The sequence below is a fragment of the Mucor velutinosus genome (assembly GCF_035048745.1).
Source record: "Mucor velutinosus strain NIH1002 chromosome Unknown tig00000268, whole genome shotgun sequence".
Lineage (NCBI taxonomy): Eukaryota > Fungi > Mucoromycota > Mucoromycetes > Mucorales > Mucoraceae > Mucor > Mucor velutinosus.
In genome coordinates, this window is record NW_027041917.1 from 597845 (window position 1) to 612391 (window position 14547).

The 14547-nt window shown below is 38.6% G+C and overlaps 2 protein-coding genes across 2 annotated transcripts; one reads left to right on the forward strand and one right to left on the reverse strand.

Annotated features, from left to right (window-relative positions):
- Positions 1-10348: 10348 nt before the first annotated feature.
- ATC70_003959 (uncharacterized protein) lies at positions 10349-12256 on the forward strand (the record flags this gene model as incomplete). The annotated part of the gene is made up of 1 exon (XM_064823314.1): positions 10349-12256. One exon carries the CDS (start codon positions 10349-10351, stop codon positions 12254-12256), a length of 1908 nt encoding a protein of 635 aa, XP_064678626.1.
- A 184-nt stretch (positions 12257-12440) lies between these two features.
- On the reverse strand, positions 12441-14493 carry ATC70_003960 (uncharacterized protein; the record flags this gene model as incomplete). Its single annotated transcript, XM_064823315.1, has 7 exons — positions 12441-13078; positions 13136-13723; positions 13789-13927; positions 13982-14063; positions 14122-14241; positions 14319-14335; positions 14440-14493. 7 exons carry the CDS (start codon positions 14491-14493, stop codon positions 12441-12443), a joined length of 1638 nt encoding a protein of 545 aa, XP_064678627.1.
- Between the last annotated feature and the right edge of the window lie 54 nt (positions 14494-14547).

Sequence of the window (14547 nt, forward strand, 5' to 3'; positions counted from 1 at the left end):
ATGCGCGTTAATCACATAGGACATTATTAGGTCTCTGATACCCAATAGTCTACTCTAGACATCATGGAGCCGTTATTGTGAGTAGTTTCGTAAACGGGGCTACTTGGAAGCACAAATTCTTCTGGTGCATCGCCTCTAAAGATGTGTCCTTACATGTGGCAAATGAAATGTAATAATAGATTGGATCTATTATCCCTGTCACCGAGATCATTCCATCCAGTACTTTATTATCCCCACATCACCTCCTTCAGCTTAAATAATAGTATATAACGCTTTTACCTTCCATTGTAATAAGCGAGACGGCATACTGCTACTGATTTGCATTCAATAAGATACATGAATTTTGTAGAAGCATCTCACAAGTGAAGCACAGCTAGTACAACCACCTATGATAATCAAAAAGTTGGACACAGAAGAGTATGTAGGTACATGACAGCTGCTCTTGCCAGGTACACACTTGTCGTGCGTAAAGATACATTTTTAGAGTGAATCACTAAAGAATCAAAATGAGATGAAAGATTACAAATTGACCCGATATTTCCACTCATCAAAAAGATGCACACAAAGCCGGTGCATACATGACATTTCCTCGCAAAAAAAAAAACACCAACTATCCGTTAACTCGTATATATTCTCTTCCATAGACTTTTGTTATGGCATCCTCAACACCATAGCATCCCACGCAATTTCCAGCAAAAAAAATGCGGTGCGGTTGCTATTCAGAATCGAACCTGGAAACTTCCCTATCATTGTAAAACGCCTAGTTTAAAGCCATATGCTACGAGGAAACCCGAAAAAGGAGTAACAAAACAATTCTTTTCAACAATAACATTGTTCCCATTCCATAGTAAGTTTGTACGGAATTCAAATGCGCATCGAATAATATTCCTTTCAAAAGTGATTCCACTGCTTGTACAAAAATAAGCTTGTTTCTCAGATATGTTAAGGGTTTTTAAAAGAAAACATGCACTAAAACTGCACCAATTTACGTATATCATCAATTATTGTGTATAACGACCAAGAATTGCCTATCGTTTGAGACCTCACTCAAGGCCTTAGCATCAGCTCTCACGAATCTACAGCACTCTACTACTACTATTATAGGCTAACCTTCGCTAAATTGTTGAACAACGACCGCTCAAGGCTAGCTTTTGCTATAGTGGCGCATGTAAAATTCTTTTTTTTTTAGCTGTCTAACAGAGTCATTTAACTCATAATATAGCCAGTAGTTTTCTGCAAAGAGATTGTAAAAGTGAATCATCAGGAGGTATGTAGCCTAATCATACATTTTCAGTTGCGGAAATGACACTCATTTAAACATAAAACGTTGCATTATTATTATAGTTTTCAACAGTAACATGATTGTTCACCGGCGGAATGACGAGAATACACTTATACTATTTATTGTATAATTTCACCACAACATAAATTAAACGACAAACATGGTAAATTAGCTCCTATCAAAGAAGATGATGATGAGAAAGATGTCAATGAAGCTTGATTTCTATTAATTATCTCATCAAACTGTGTAATGAATGCCAGATCAAATTACTGTACTTTATCTTATACTTTTAAATAACGAAGAATGTAAATTGTATCTGTTTGGATACCCTTTTATTATTACAAAGACAAAATCATGATCAATGGCAGATCAACAGAAAATCAACTAGCTATAACCCTTCGTTGTTTCAACCTCTGAGCCAATCAGATTGCTTGAAAACTCCGCTGACCTAAGAAAAATTTTGCGAGGGTTTCCCCCTGTTTTGATGTGAGGCAAAATTTTAAGCTCAGCTATATATAGCAATATAGCTGTTACTGTCATCAAATTTCCCTCAGGTGCTAGAGCATGCCTTACTTACATCACCTAGCTTTAGATTCTGGCGTTGAGACCCTCAATCATCACTAAAGTAAGTAGCGATAACCAAGTGGAGGCAGCCTATCCATCTCCTAGTCTCGGATAAAGTCTTGTTGAGCTTCAGCGATAGGCACATCCACCACAACGTAAAAAAAGATATGCTTCAAAGAAACATAAAAACTGTGGAATACATCCACTATGATCTGCATTCCGACAGTTCATCCAGTTACCAGATTTAGATATAAACTGTATGTACACTGGATTAGATGTACGATATCGATTTATACTATGATCATGAGAAGATATGGACTTCAGATACGCTAGTACTATAAGATTCATACTATATAAGATATAGGCTATAGATGGCACCACGGACATGGATGGCACTATAGACTTATACTTGTATTCCGACATTGACTACGGATGTTTACCATATCTGGATAGGCACCAAGATTAATGCAATATGAGCTTGTTGCTTCAGATGTGCACTTCATGATCCACGCTATAAGACACATGCTTATATCCGTGATACTAGCTACAGATACTTTATGTACTACAGACTTGTACTATATATGAGACATGCTATAGACATGCATACGATATGCTATAGACATGCCATATATCCAGATACATGCTAAAGATGTATGCTTAGCGATATACACTCAGATATGTACTATTAATATAGACTAAGAAGACTGTACCTATCGGATACATGCTACTAGATCGATATTAATTATCCTTATGGAAAGGATAGATCAGGGTACTTCGGATGAGAGTCTAATTATTCATCCAGACAGAGCTAAATCATGATTAGCTTGCTGGAGTTGTCTTTTGGCATGATTAGACATTAGTTGATCTGAGTTGACTTATTTGTCAATCTAATTAATAGAACTTTTATCCATTGTTATAGTATATAAGAAGGACCATCTACCTGGCCAGTAGAGAGACTTCAGTTTACTTTACACCTGTCAGTTTGATAATAAAATATACCTTTATCAAGTTGACATTACTGTTTTTTATTCTTTTTTTTCCGTGAATTTTAGTCTATCAAGCCTCAAATTCCACAAAAACAATAAAAGAAAGAAGAAAAGAACATACTACTATAAGAGTATAGTAGTACGTAAGCAAAAAAGGAACACTCACACAAAAAAGTGAGTCAAAAGAAAAGCATAACAACAAATATAACATAAAAATGCTCCAAACAACTCATTGTTGTTGCAACAAAAATGCTTACATGAGCAAAGTGCATGGTAATAGTCGGATGTAAAGCAACAGAAACACATACAATTGCAAGAGCATTAGCAGTATTATAAGTATGCAATACAACATTGTGACTAATGTTGTTTCATGTGATGAAGCCACAGAGGCAACACAAATAACAACCCACGGCCATATAACAAAGTAGTATTACAACGGCAATACAGATATATAGTAGTAGCACATCATGCTTGTTGTTCATACATAAGAAGCAACAACATTGCAAGCACCTGTTGAGCTGATCATATCACAGCCAACAAAAGAAAAAAAAGGGAAACAAAGCAAACATTACGAATGCATTATCACGAGAAAGGAAGCAATAATACAAACGTCCAGAGAAGCTTTATATCATTGCGACCACAAGAAAAAAGGATACTTACCACTTACCACAGCCACGGATAGACCAGAAGAATATAAGCAATCATCAAAGATAGACCAGAGAACGAGCAGGCACCAGATACAGTAGACCAGAACAGACCATATTAGCAGCAGCAGCAGCAGCAGCACCATAGAAAAACTAAAGAATGAACGCCATCAGCAGAGAGCAGACAAAAACCAAAGAAGTTACCACTTATCACCACCACAGACAGACCAGGAGAGTACAGGCAATCAACAGAGAGAGACCAGAGAACAAGTATACAGCAAACACAGTAGACCAGGAAGGACCATATTAGCAGCAGCAGCAGCAGCAACACCAGTAGCAATAACAGCAGTTTAGAAAAACCGAACAACGAGCGATACCAGAGACCAGGCAAAGATTAAAGAAGCAACTGCCAGAGATACACACCAAAGAAGCAGCTACCGGACATAATAAACCAAAGAAGCAGACAGCAGAGATAGCAGAGAAGTAATAAATCAGCACCCACATCAAACAGTCAAAAAAAAAATTAGCGAAACCTAATAAACAAATCCGATTAGTTCTAATTCTACGTCTTCTAGTGCTCGTTATTGCATGGTACCTACTATATTTCACTTCAAAGAAGCAGTAACAAGTCTTTCTGGCAGTGCAATACAGTGTTATCAGAAGCTAGAGTGTTATTATCAACCAAACGGTATCCAAAACGACCATGGTTTGATGCTAAACGCGTTTTGCAAAAGAGAAAAAAAAATGAGGGTATGGAAAAATGAGAGGGTATCCTATCCGACGTCACCGCCTGTAGATTTAGTCTCAGTATTGTACTATAGCAGCAGTAATTGCGGCCATTTAATTTGAAATCGTGCTGTGGTATTTTCGTGCTCAAACTTGATTTGATTTGACGTCCTTTGAACGTTTTTATCAAATTTAACAATGAAAACTGTCGTTGTCACATCCAACTTCCTAATACATTCTTAAATATCTAAGAAAGCCGCATCAAATGATGCTAATTTCATTCAGCTTTTAGACCGAAAATAATGAGAAAATTCCAAAAATACGAAAACAGGTTTTCTGTGAATATGTCAAATTCTAGCATATAAAAGTCTCATATAAACAGCTTTTAGTGTTGCATTTCATCTTTACAATCAATTTGATCTAATATGTATCATAGAAAAAGTATTCATTTTTGAGATGAAAAACGCGATCGTTTGATTTTTGAGAAATTTCCCTTGCTAATACTCATGAAAAAATGATGATTTTCATGCATTTGCAACGACCCAAAAAAAATGGAGATAAGGCATCAGAAAGTAAAGCGTAGCCAAAAGGAGGCGTGTGGTGCTATTCCGAGCGTTCAAAACGCTTTGTAGCATGAGTTATTCGTGCTTGAAAATGGCTAGATCTGAACAGAATTCGACCTACAATAAGGCTTAGTCGGTTGTGTTACCATACAAGTGGGATATTCTTCTATCTGGTGATCCAAATGTTCTGCATTGTACAGAACTCCAAGTGATGGACACTTTTATTTCAGTTCTAAGGCTTAGATTTTCTTTTTCAAATGCTCAATTAAAATGACTTGTATGTTGAGCATCAATAATATCATACAAATTTGAATGTAACATATCGTTTAATTGGGACGAGATGCCCATCAGAAAACCACTAGTAATTATCAGTGTGGAATCTGAGGCTTTAATAGACTAAAATTCACGAAAAAAGAATAAAAAAAAACAGTAAAGTCAACAACTTGATAAAGGTATGTGTGGAATACATCCACTATGATCTGCATTCCGACAGTTCATCCAGTTACCAGATTTAGATATAAACTGTATGTACGCTGGATTAGATGTACGATATCGATTTATACTATAAAAAGATATGGACTTCAGATACGCTAGTACTATAAGATTCATACTATATAAGATAATATAGGCTATAGATGGCACCACGGACATGGGTGGCGCTATAGACTTATACTTGTATTCCGACATTGACTACGGATATTTACCATATCTGCATAGACACCAAGATTAATGCAATATGAGCTTGTTGCTTCAGATGTGCACTTCATGATCCACGCTATAAGACACATGCTTATATCCGTGATACTAGCTACAGGTACTTTATGTACTACAGACTTGTACTATATATGAGACATGCTATAGACATGCATACGATATGCTATAGACATGCCATATATCCAGATACATGCTAAAGATGTATGCTTAGCGATATACACTCAGATATGTACTATTAATATAGACTAAGAAGACTGTACCTATCGGATACATGCTACTAGATCGATATTAATTATCCTTATGGAAAGGATAGATCAGGGTACTTCGGATGAGAGTCTAATTATTCATCCAGACAGAGCTAAATCATGATTAGCTTGCTGGAGTTGTCTTTTAGCATGATTAGACATTAGTTGATCTGAGTTGACTTATTTGTCAATCTAATTAATAGAACTTTTATCCATTGTTATAGTATATAAGATGGATCATCTACCTGGCCAGTAGAGAGACTTCAGTTTACTTTACACCTGTCAGTTTGATAATAAAACATACCTTTATCAAGTTGACTTTACTGTTTTTTTATTCTTTTTTTTCCGTGAGTTTTAGTCTATAAAGCCTCAAAGTTTACAGTAACAATAAAGTCGATGATAATAATCAGTTGTCAACTGTACTTGAAACGAAAGCAAAGAGCTTGTTTATTACAGAGCATCTAACTAGCTTAAATATGATAGATTTCTGGTGAATGACTACCACGTTGAGATGGTCTACGTATAAATAGCAGGCCACTGGCGCCTTATGGATTGTTAGTATAGCTTGCTGAGAAGCTACCTAAATCGATATGTTTCATGTAGTGTAGATGGATCTGGACATCTTGACATTAAGGAGATTGAATCTATTGTAGTTCCTGAGGCGTCCGTGCACACACAGTTGACTGGACTTGTAAACATAGATGTGATGTGATACGATAAACATCATCTATGTTGCTACAGTGTAAAAAGTGGCTTGAGGAGAAAGTGAATGTATCCTAAGATGCATGCTTATATGCAACATACGCCAGTATATTCTAGTGGAAAATAATGTTTGAGCGATTGATTTTGGATCATTTGCCTTTTCGGCAGTGTAGGTCCGTGGACCATTTAAACACGATTCCACTGCGGTCTCCTGGTGTCGAATCTTGTATCACAGGATTTGTAGGTGTCATGAATATCTAATCGTTTAACTTTGATACAAAGTTTTGTTGTTTGCTTCCCCGTTGTTGTGGTACTGACAACGACTCAGCCTATCCAGTTTTTTCAGTCATCTCACCTTAATAAAGATGAGTGTTTAAAATCGTGGATGGGCTTAGTTTTACGGCTAAATACGGCACTTACAATGTGGACGACAGTCAAAAGTGTCTTGCTGACCTGATGAGCATCGGGTTCAAACCGTGCAATTTGCTAGTTTCAAATTTGCATAATATCAGTGATGCTCAAGGTATAAAATTACTGTATTCGTGCATTTCAAAAAGAAAGACCTGAGCCTCAGTTTAGAATAAAAGTGTCTATCATTTAGAAATTGTGTTCCGTACAACGCAGAGCATCTATATCACCAAGCAGAGCTGTAATTTACATAGTTCTTTGGCAGAAAACCCTAGTTTGTCCTATTTTTAGATCAAATTCTGTTCAAACTTAGCCACTTTGAAGCATGAATAACTCATGCTACAAAGCATTGTGGACGCTTGGAATAGCGCCAAACGTACCTTCTTAGCCACGCTTGACTAACTGATGCTTTGTTTCAAAATTCTTTTGTTCATTGCAAATCCATGAAAAATCCTCATTTTTTTCATGAGTATTAGCAAGGCAAAATTCTTGAAAATCAAACGATCGCGTTTTTCACCCAAAAACGAAGATTTTTTCTATGATACGTATTAGATCAAGTTGATCGTAATGATGAAATGCAACACTGGAAACTCTTTTTCTAGAACTTTTATATGCTAAATTCTGACATATTCGCAAAAACCTTTTTTCATATTTTTGAAAATTGCTCATTATATTCGGCCTGAAAGGTGAATGTAACCAGCATCATTTGATATGCCTTCATTGACTTTATATAGATGCATTAGAAAGTAAAGTATAGCAACGACAATTTTCATAATCAAATTTAGCAAAAACGTTTAAAGAATGTAAGATCGAGTCAAATTTGAACACGAAAATACCTACTGCACAATTTCAAATTAAAGTACAGCAGTTACGGCTGCCACGGCAGAAGACTGAGAGCAAATCTACTGGCTGTGACGTCGAATATGGCGCCCTCCCATTTTTCCATTCCCTTGTTTTTCCTCCCTTTTGTAAAACGCGTTTAGTATCAAACCATATTGGTTTTGGAACTCTTTTGATTGAAAATAACACTCTAGCTTTTGATAACACGTTCTTGCATTGTTAAAAGTACTTGAACCTGCTTCTTCGAAGTGGAATATAGTAGGTACTATTCAATAGCGAGCACTGGAATACGTAAAATCAGCACTAATCGAATTTGTTTATTAGTTTTTGATAACTTTTTTGCCTTTTTGACGTGAGTGCTGCTGCCGTTGCTTCTCTGCTATTTCTACTGCCTGCTTCTTTGGTTTACCCTGTCTGGTGATTGCTTCTTTGATTTCTATCTCTGGCAGTTGCTTCTTTAATCTTTGTCTGGTCTCTGGTGTCGCCCGTTCTTTGGTTTTCTATGCTGCTGTTACTGATGGTATTGCTTCTGGTATTGCTTCTGGTGTTGCTTTTGGTGTTGCTTCTGGTGTTGCTTTTGGTGTTGCTTCTGGTGTTGCTGCTGGTGTTGCTGCTGGTGTTGCTGATGGTGTTGCTGATGGTATTGCTGCCGCTAGTCTGGTCTCCTTTGGTCTACTATTTGTGGTGTATGCTCGTTCTCTGGTATATCTCCGGTGGCTTCGTATTCTCAGGTCTATCCGTGGCTGTGGTAAGTGGTAAGTATTGTTTTTCTTCTGGTCGTAATGACATAAAGCTTCTCTGGACGTTTTTGTTATTACTTCCTTTCTCATGATAATGCATTCATGATGTTTTCTTTGTTACGCTTTCTTTTTCTTTTGTTGGCTGTGATACGATCAGCTCAACGGATGCTTACAATGTTGTTGCTTCGTATGTACGAACAACAAGCATGATGTGCTGCTATATATCTGTATTGCTGCTGTAATACTACTATGTTATATGGCCGTGGGTTGTTGTTTGTGTTGCCTCTGTGGCTTCATCACATGAAACAACATTAGTCATTATGTTGTATTGCATACTTATAATACTGCTAATGCTCTTGCAATTGTATGTGTTTCTGTTGCTTTACATCCGACTATTACCATGCACTTTGCTCATGTAAGCATTTTTGTTGCAACAACAATGAGTTGTTTGGAGCATTTTTATGTTATATTTGTTGTTATGCTTTTCTTTTGACTCACTTTTTTGTGTGAGTGTTCCTTTTTTGCTTACGTACTACTATACTCTTATAGTAGTATGTTCTTTTCTTCTTTCTTTTATTGTTTTTATGTTTCTTTGAAGCATATCTTTTTTTACGTTGTGGTGGATGTGCCTATCGCTGAAGCTCAACAAGACTTTATCCGAGACTAGGAGATGGATAGGCTGCCTCCACTTGGTTACCACTACTTACTTCAGTGATGATTGAGGGTCTCAACGCCAGAATCTAAAGCTAGGTGATGTAAGTAAGGCATGCTCTAGCACCTGAGGGAAATTTGATGACAGTAACAGCTATATTGCTATATATAGCTGAGCTTAAAATTTTGCCTCACATCAAAACAGGGGGAAACCCTCGCAAAATTTTTCTTAGGTCAGCGGAGTTTTCAAGCAATCTGATTGGCTCAGAGGTTGAAACAACGAAGGGTTATAGCTAGTTGATTTTCTGTTGATCTGCCATTGATCATGATTTTGTCTTTGTAATAATAAATGGGTTACCAAATGGGTACTGTTTAGAATAACGAAATATAGGCAATTTGAACTGAATGTATTTATCATGTTGTTCCAAGATTGAATGAGGATTAAAACTAATGTAAATCCCAAAGGTATTTTTAGTTATTTGACAATGAATAGGATCTAGTTCTTGAATGCGGTATAATTGTATAAGCTTTAAACCAGTTGACGAGGATGTGCTGCGTAAGAGCTCATAGACCACCAGTCACGAACAAACAACAGAGGCGATCCAGGAGAGAATGTTCTTTCTAATAAATTTGACGGAAGAACATTTGTCAGAATTGAAACCTACTTTCGAGGACGAAAGGCCATGGGCTACCACATTTTAGGAGCCAGGATATAGATTAGCCTTTTGACGGCACCATTCATGCTCCTTTGTACTGCTTGAATAAAGAGATCTCAATCTACTACGCATCTCTGCTCGTTCTCAATCTTCTCCTGTATTATTATTCAACGTATAATAATACCTTCGTCTCTCAAATATGATCTATATCCTAAGCACTGAGGACGAACACGTCATACCCTTTTCGTGGCGAGCAATAGATGAAAGCATGTTAGGTTCAGAAATAGTAGGAGCGTCAATGGAGCTTTAGATGGCATCTATGGCGAGAGTAAGGACGGTGTTCAATCAACATCGATAATAGTAAAAAATGGAAGCGGGTGGTTTTTATGTAACCAAAGAGAAATCTCAACGAGATCAATGTTATGTGGCTCGACTATAGCTTGCTGAACTGTGTTGAAATAGCTATTAAGCTTTTTAAAGTGCCCAATATATCTGTTTTGACACTGGTGAATGTAACCAACCAAAAGCAGCGGCAATTTCAGTAAAATGCAGCAAAATGGACATTGTTCCTCCTTGTTTCTTTCTAAAATAGACCACCTATTAACACATATTCAAGAAGATTTTACAATGACAGTGTCTTGGAGCAGTATGCCGCCAGAACTTTGGTCGATTGTATTCAAGCATACGCACTCTATAAAGACAGTAGCCAAATGCCGCTTAGTCTGTAAGACTTGGGATCCGTTAGCAGAACGAGCCATGTTTAGCAAATCTTTGTCAGTCTATGGTACAGAAAGCATCGTCAAACTTTGCAATCGTCTACAAGAGAATCCTGCATTGCGCTATTACATCCGTTCCTTGTACTTGGGTAGCTTGAAGAAGGTGCAACTATCAATCCAGGAAGATTTGTTCAAATTGGTTATGAACCCCAACATCGTCTCACTTGAAGGTTATTTCGACAAGGCTGCTTTAGCCATCTTGTTGAAAGCTGTCAGCGAATCAGGAGAGCAATGCAGCAAGCTGGAATCATTGATAACTTATGAAGGGATTACAAATGGCGGCGACAGTTATATGAATGCTCAGCTTTACTTCAGGACATCATTGCAAGAGCTACGATTATCGCTGCATACGCCTCACACGGCCATTTATCAAACAGTTGTCGACCATCTTGAGCAATTCAATAGCTTGAAAAAACTCGTCTTGACATATTCTGATAGACACGTCTTACCAGAGTTGGAGCAAGTTCTCAGAAAATGTCAGCGCCTGGAGCTGATTGATTTCGATATAGGACTTGGTGAAACACACTGGATTAGCAAAGATGACTTGAAGCAATGGATGATAAGTAACGTGCAGCAATCACCTACCCTGCGATTTGTCGATGTTGGCGAAAACCACCACCCTCATTTGATTGAATATCTTGTGTACAAGTACCCCAACATACCAAGTGTAGCTATATCAGGTGCTTTCACGGATGGTCATGGCACCATTGGTCGTATATTGGATGCTGTCAAAGGTGTTGGCTATATTAGTTTACGTCACTGGTATTTGGGCGACATGGAAGCAGTTGAGCAGGTGCTTTCAACGTTGAAGAACAAGAATAATATAGTCATCTTGCGCTCATGCTCGCCATATTGTTCAGAAAGAGGAATCGTATATCTAACTGCGCACAAGACTGGAGACAACAAGACTACGCATTATATGATAAACATATCTGACACAGAGTTTCCAGCAGTATTCAGCAAGATCATCAAAATCGTAGGAACTTCTCAAAACTTTCAAGTGGATTATATAGATGATGACATTACCTTTGTTGAAAGCGGGTTAGCTAATCAGCAAAGCAAATCATTCAAGAGAATGGTCAAGATCATATCAGAAGTGAAGAGTGTCAACTTTACCTGCGCCCACATTCCTTATCCGTCTTTCTCTGTCAATACCTCACTTTCACAAGTGGAAACGCTGAAGATTTGCGGTGCAGTCATTGACCAGAAAGTGCTGACCGTCTTGAGCAGAATCACTCCCAAACTGAAGAGCCTGACTCTGAGCAGTTGCATCCTCAACCCTGCTCGCCCTCAATGTTATCGTATTGATATGCCACACACTGATTTCAGCACGTTATCCATCAATTCTGAGTATTGGATTTGGGAGAGAGATGATAATTTCGGGGATGTTGAACATGAAGATAAAAAACTGAATGAAGCGCTTGACAAGATTATTAGCAATATCAGCATCAAGCAACACCAGATGGTCTCTTTGAAGATAACTAGCTTATCCAGCAACCAAAAACACTATTACGCTTTGACACCTGGTGATTCCGCTGTGGTCAAGGCAATATCCAACGATGAATACTCAAAATCTATTGCTAGATGGCCAAGCATAGTCATCGTATGCAAATCTCTAGAGACCTTGAAACTTGATCTCGGTGCACTCCTCGTAGAACTAAAACCTGGCAGTGAGAGACCCATTGAAAGCCTTGGCCATTGGAAAAGAGGGATGGAGATTGCACTCTTGAAGGATTTATACCACTCAGAGCATATTTGAGTATCAAAGCACATTTAGTTATTGCATCTACACAATCTCTTTATATACTGTATATAGCATCTATCCCAGAATGACTCTATCCATAATCATCACTTCACAGTAGCTGTCCTCATCGCTTCCTTCTGACCTCATAACACATTGCACACATAAATAAAACCCCTCAACTTTATTCAAACAAATAAACTTAAAACAATAAGTCATCGAATGCAGACGATTGTTTACCGCTGGATTGTTGCTGTTGTTGAGGCTGAGACGTGTTTGCAGAAGCCCAGTTATTCCAACCTGCATTCACACTATTGTTCTTCAATGCATTCATCGAAGGACCTTGAGCAGGTTTAGCTGGTGCTTGTTTACTACCCAAAGAATCCAAGCCAAGTGAAATAGAAGCTTGAGACCAAATGCCGCCAATGGGGGTATTATCAGTGGAAGGTTGCTTTTGTTGTTGTTGTTGTTGTTGTTGTTGTTGTTGTTGTTGTTGTTGCATGACAGGTGTTTGGCGACCACTTCCACCCATGACAGCAGCATGCATGGGTTGAATTGCAGGCGAAGATGCAGCAGAAGAGCTGTTCCCAGCGACCAGTGTATCGAACGAAATGCTTTGAGATAGCATCAAGTTGTGTGGCTGTGTCTGTTGTTGTTGAGGAACAGGAGATGATGTGGAAGATGAAGTAAATGTATTATCGTCTCCAAGAAGATCAAAAATGTCGTTTGACTTTTTAGGTGCTGCTGCAGTTGCTGTGTGAGCAGGGTTGGGAGGTGGTGCTGATGCTGTGTGTTGATGTTGTGTGTTGGTAGGTGCACTTTGGAAATCATCAAAATCGTCTAGTTTCCAAAAGGGTTAGAATTTACTAGCGAATGCCATCACATCTTCATATTTACCATCTCCCTCAGCAAAATCTCCCCAATCATCGTCATTGGCTTTCTTGGTAGAGGATGTTGCTGTAGCAGCAGGCTCATCAAAATCAAACAAGTTCATCTCTTTGGCAGTCTTGGGCTTGGATGTGGAGGATGTGGATTTGGCATTGGAGGCTCTGCGAGGACCAGAAGAAGAGAAGCTATCAGATTTCTTACTGCCACGACGCTGACTAGAGATAGATGGCGAATCATCGTCATCATATCGACCAGGTCTCTCATCGTCAAAGAAATCACTGCTATTGCCATATCCTCCATTTCCGTAGCTTGAGCTATTGTAGTCATCACTGCCAAATCCTCTTGCACCGCCTCCCCCGGATGAATAATTAGAGTCACTTCCGAATCCCTCATAACGAGATCCACCGCCCATGCTGCTGCTGCTGCCACTGCCAAGGCCACCACTGCTGAACCCTCCTCCTCCAGAAGCAAACATCATGCCTCCCTCTGATCCTACACCAGTGTATTTGTTGCGATTCTTCTTGGCCTTTTTGCGTTCCGCCTTGATCAAATCAACATCACCAAGCAACTCAGCCAACTCCTTTGCACGATTACGAACTGGAATAAACGACAATGAGGAAGGGCCGCTTGTTTCATATAGAGTTCATCCATAAGCGACTTACCATTCAGGCCTTGATCTTTGCCTTTTTCATCGACATAGTGAAAGTTCTTCATCATCTTGATCATGGAAACATGAGATCTAGCATCGTCGACTACTCTTTCAGAACCGTTTTTTACGAGATACTCCAACAGGACAAGGGACTACATGGTGAATGTTGAGCAACAGGGTGATACACAGACACAGGAAAGCTGTACCTTGTAAATTTGTCTCCACTGTTTAGCTTCCTTTTCTGTGAAACGCTTGTAAATGGTGGGCATAATTTCATTGAAATATTGACTAGTGGGGGTGAATGTGAGATATGCAATTCAAAAAGGGATTTTCATCATGTACGTACTAGTTGAAAGTAGCTTGTGCAATTTCCTGCATCACTGTGCTGGATGCTCCCCAAGCCTCGTTGTTTGTTGCATCGTGCACCTTGGCTTCCATTTCTGTGTAATTCAAGACGACATTTTTACTACGAAATAAGACATTAGGCTCGGTGGTAATAAGACATTAGGCTCGGTGGTAATAAGTAGCCAGCAACCTACTTACACTTTGTTAATGACATCCTGTTATATGTGGTCAAATGAGAGACGAGAGAGAGAGATAGAGAAAGAGAAAGAGAGACTATGTTAGCGCACAATGCTATCATCAATCCAGATGGTACACATACCCTGACTTCCCACATGTCAGGGATTTGGAGGTTTAAGTTTGAGAATGCGTTCATTTCTCTTGGAGTTTTATACAAATGTATGAAAGAGAGAGAGAGAGAGAGAGAGAA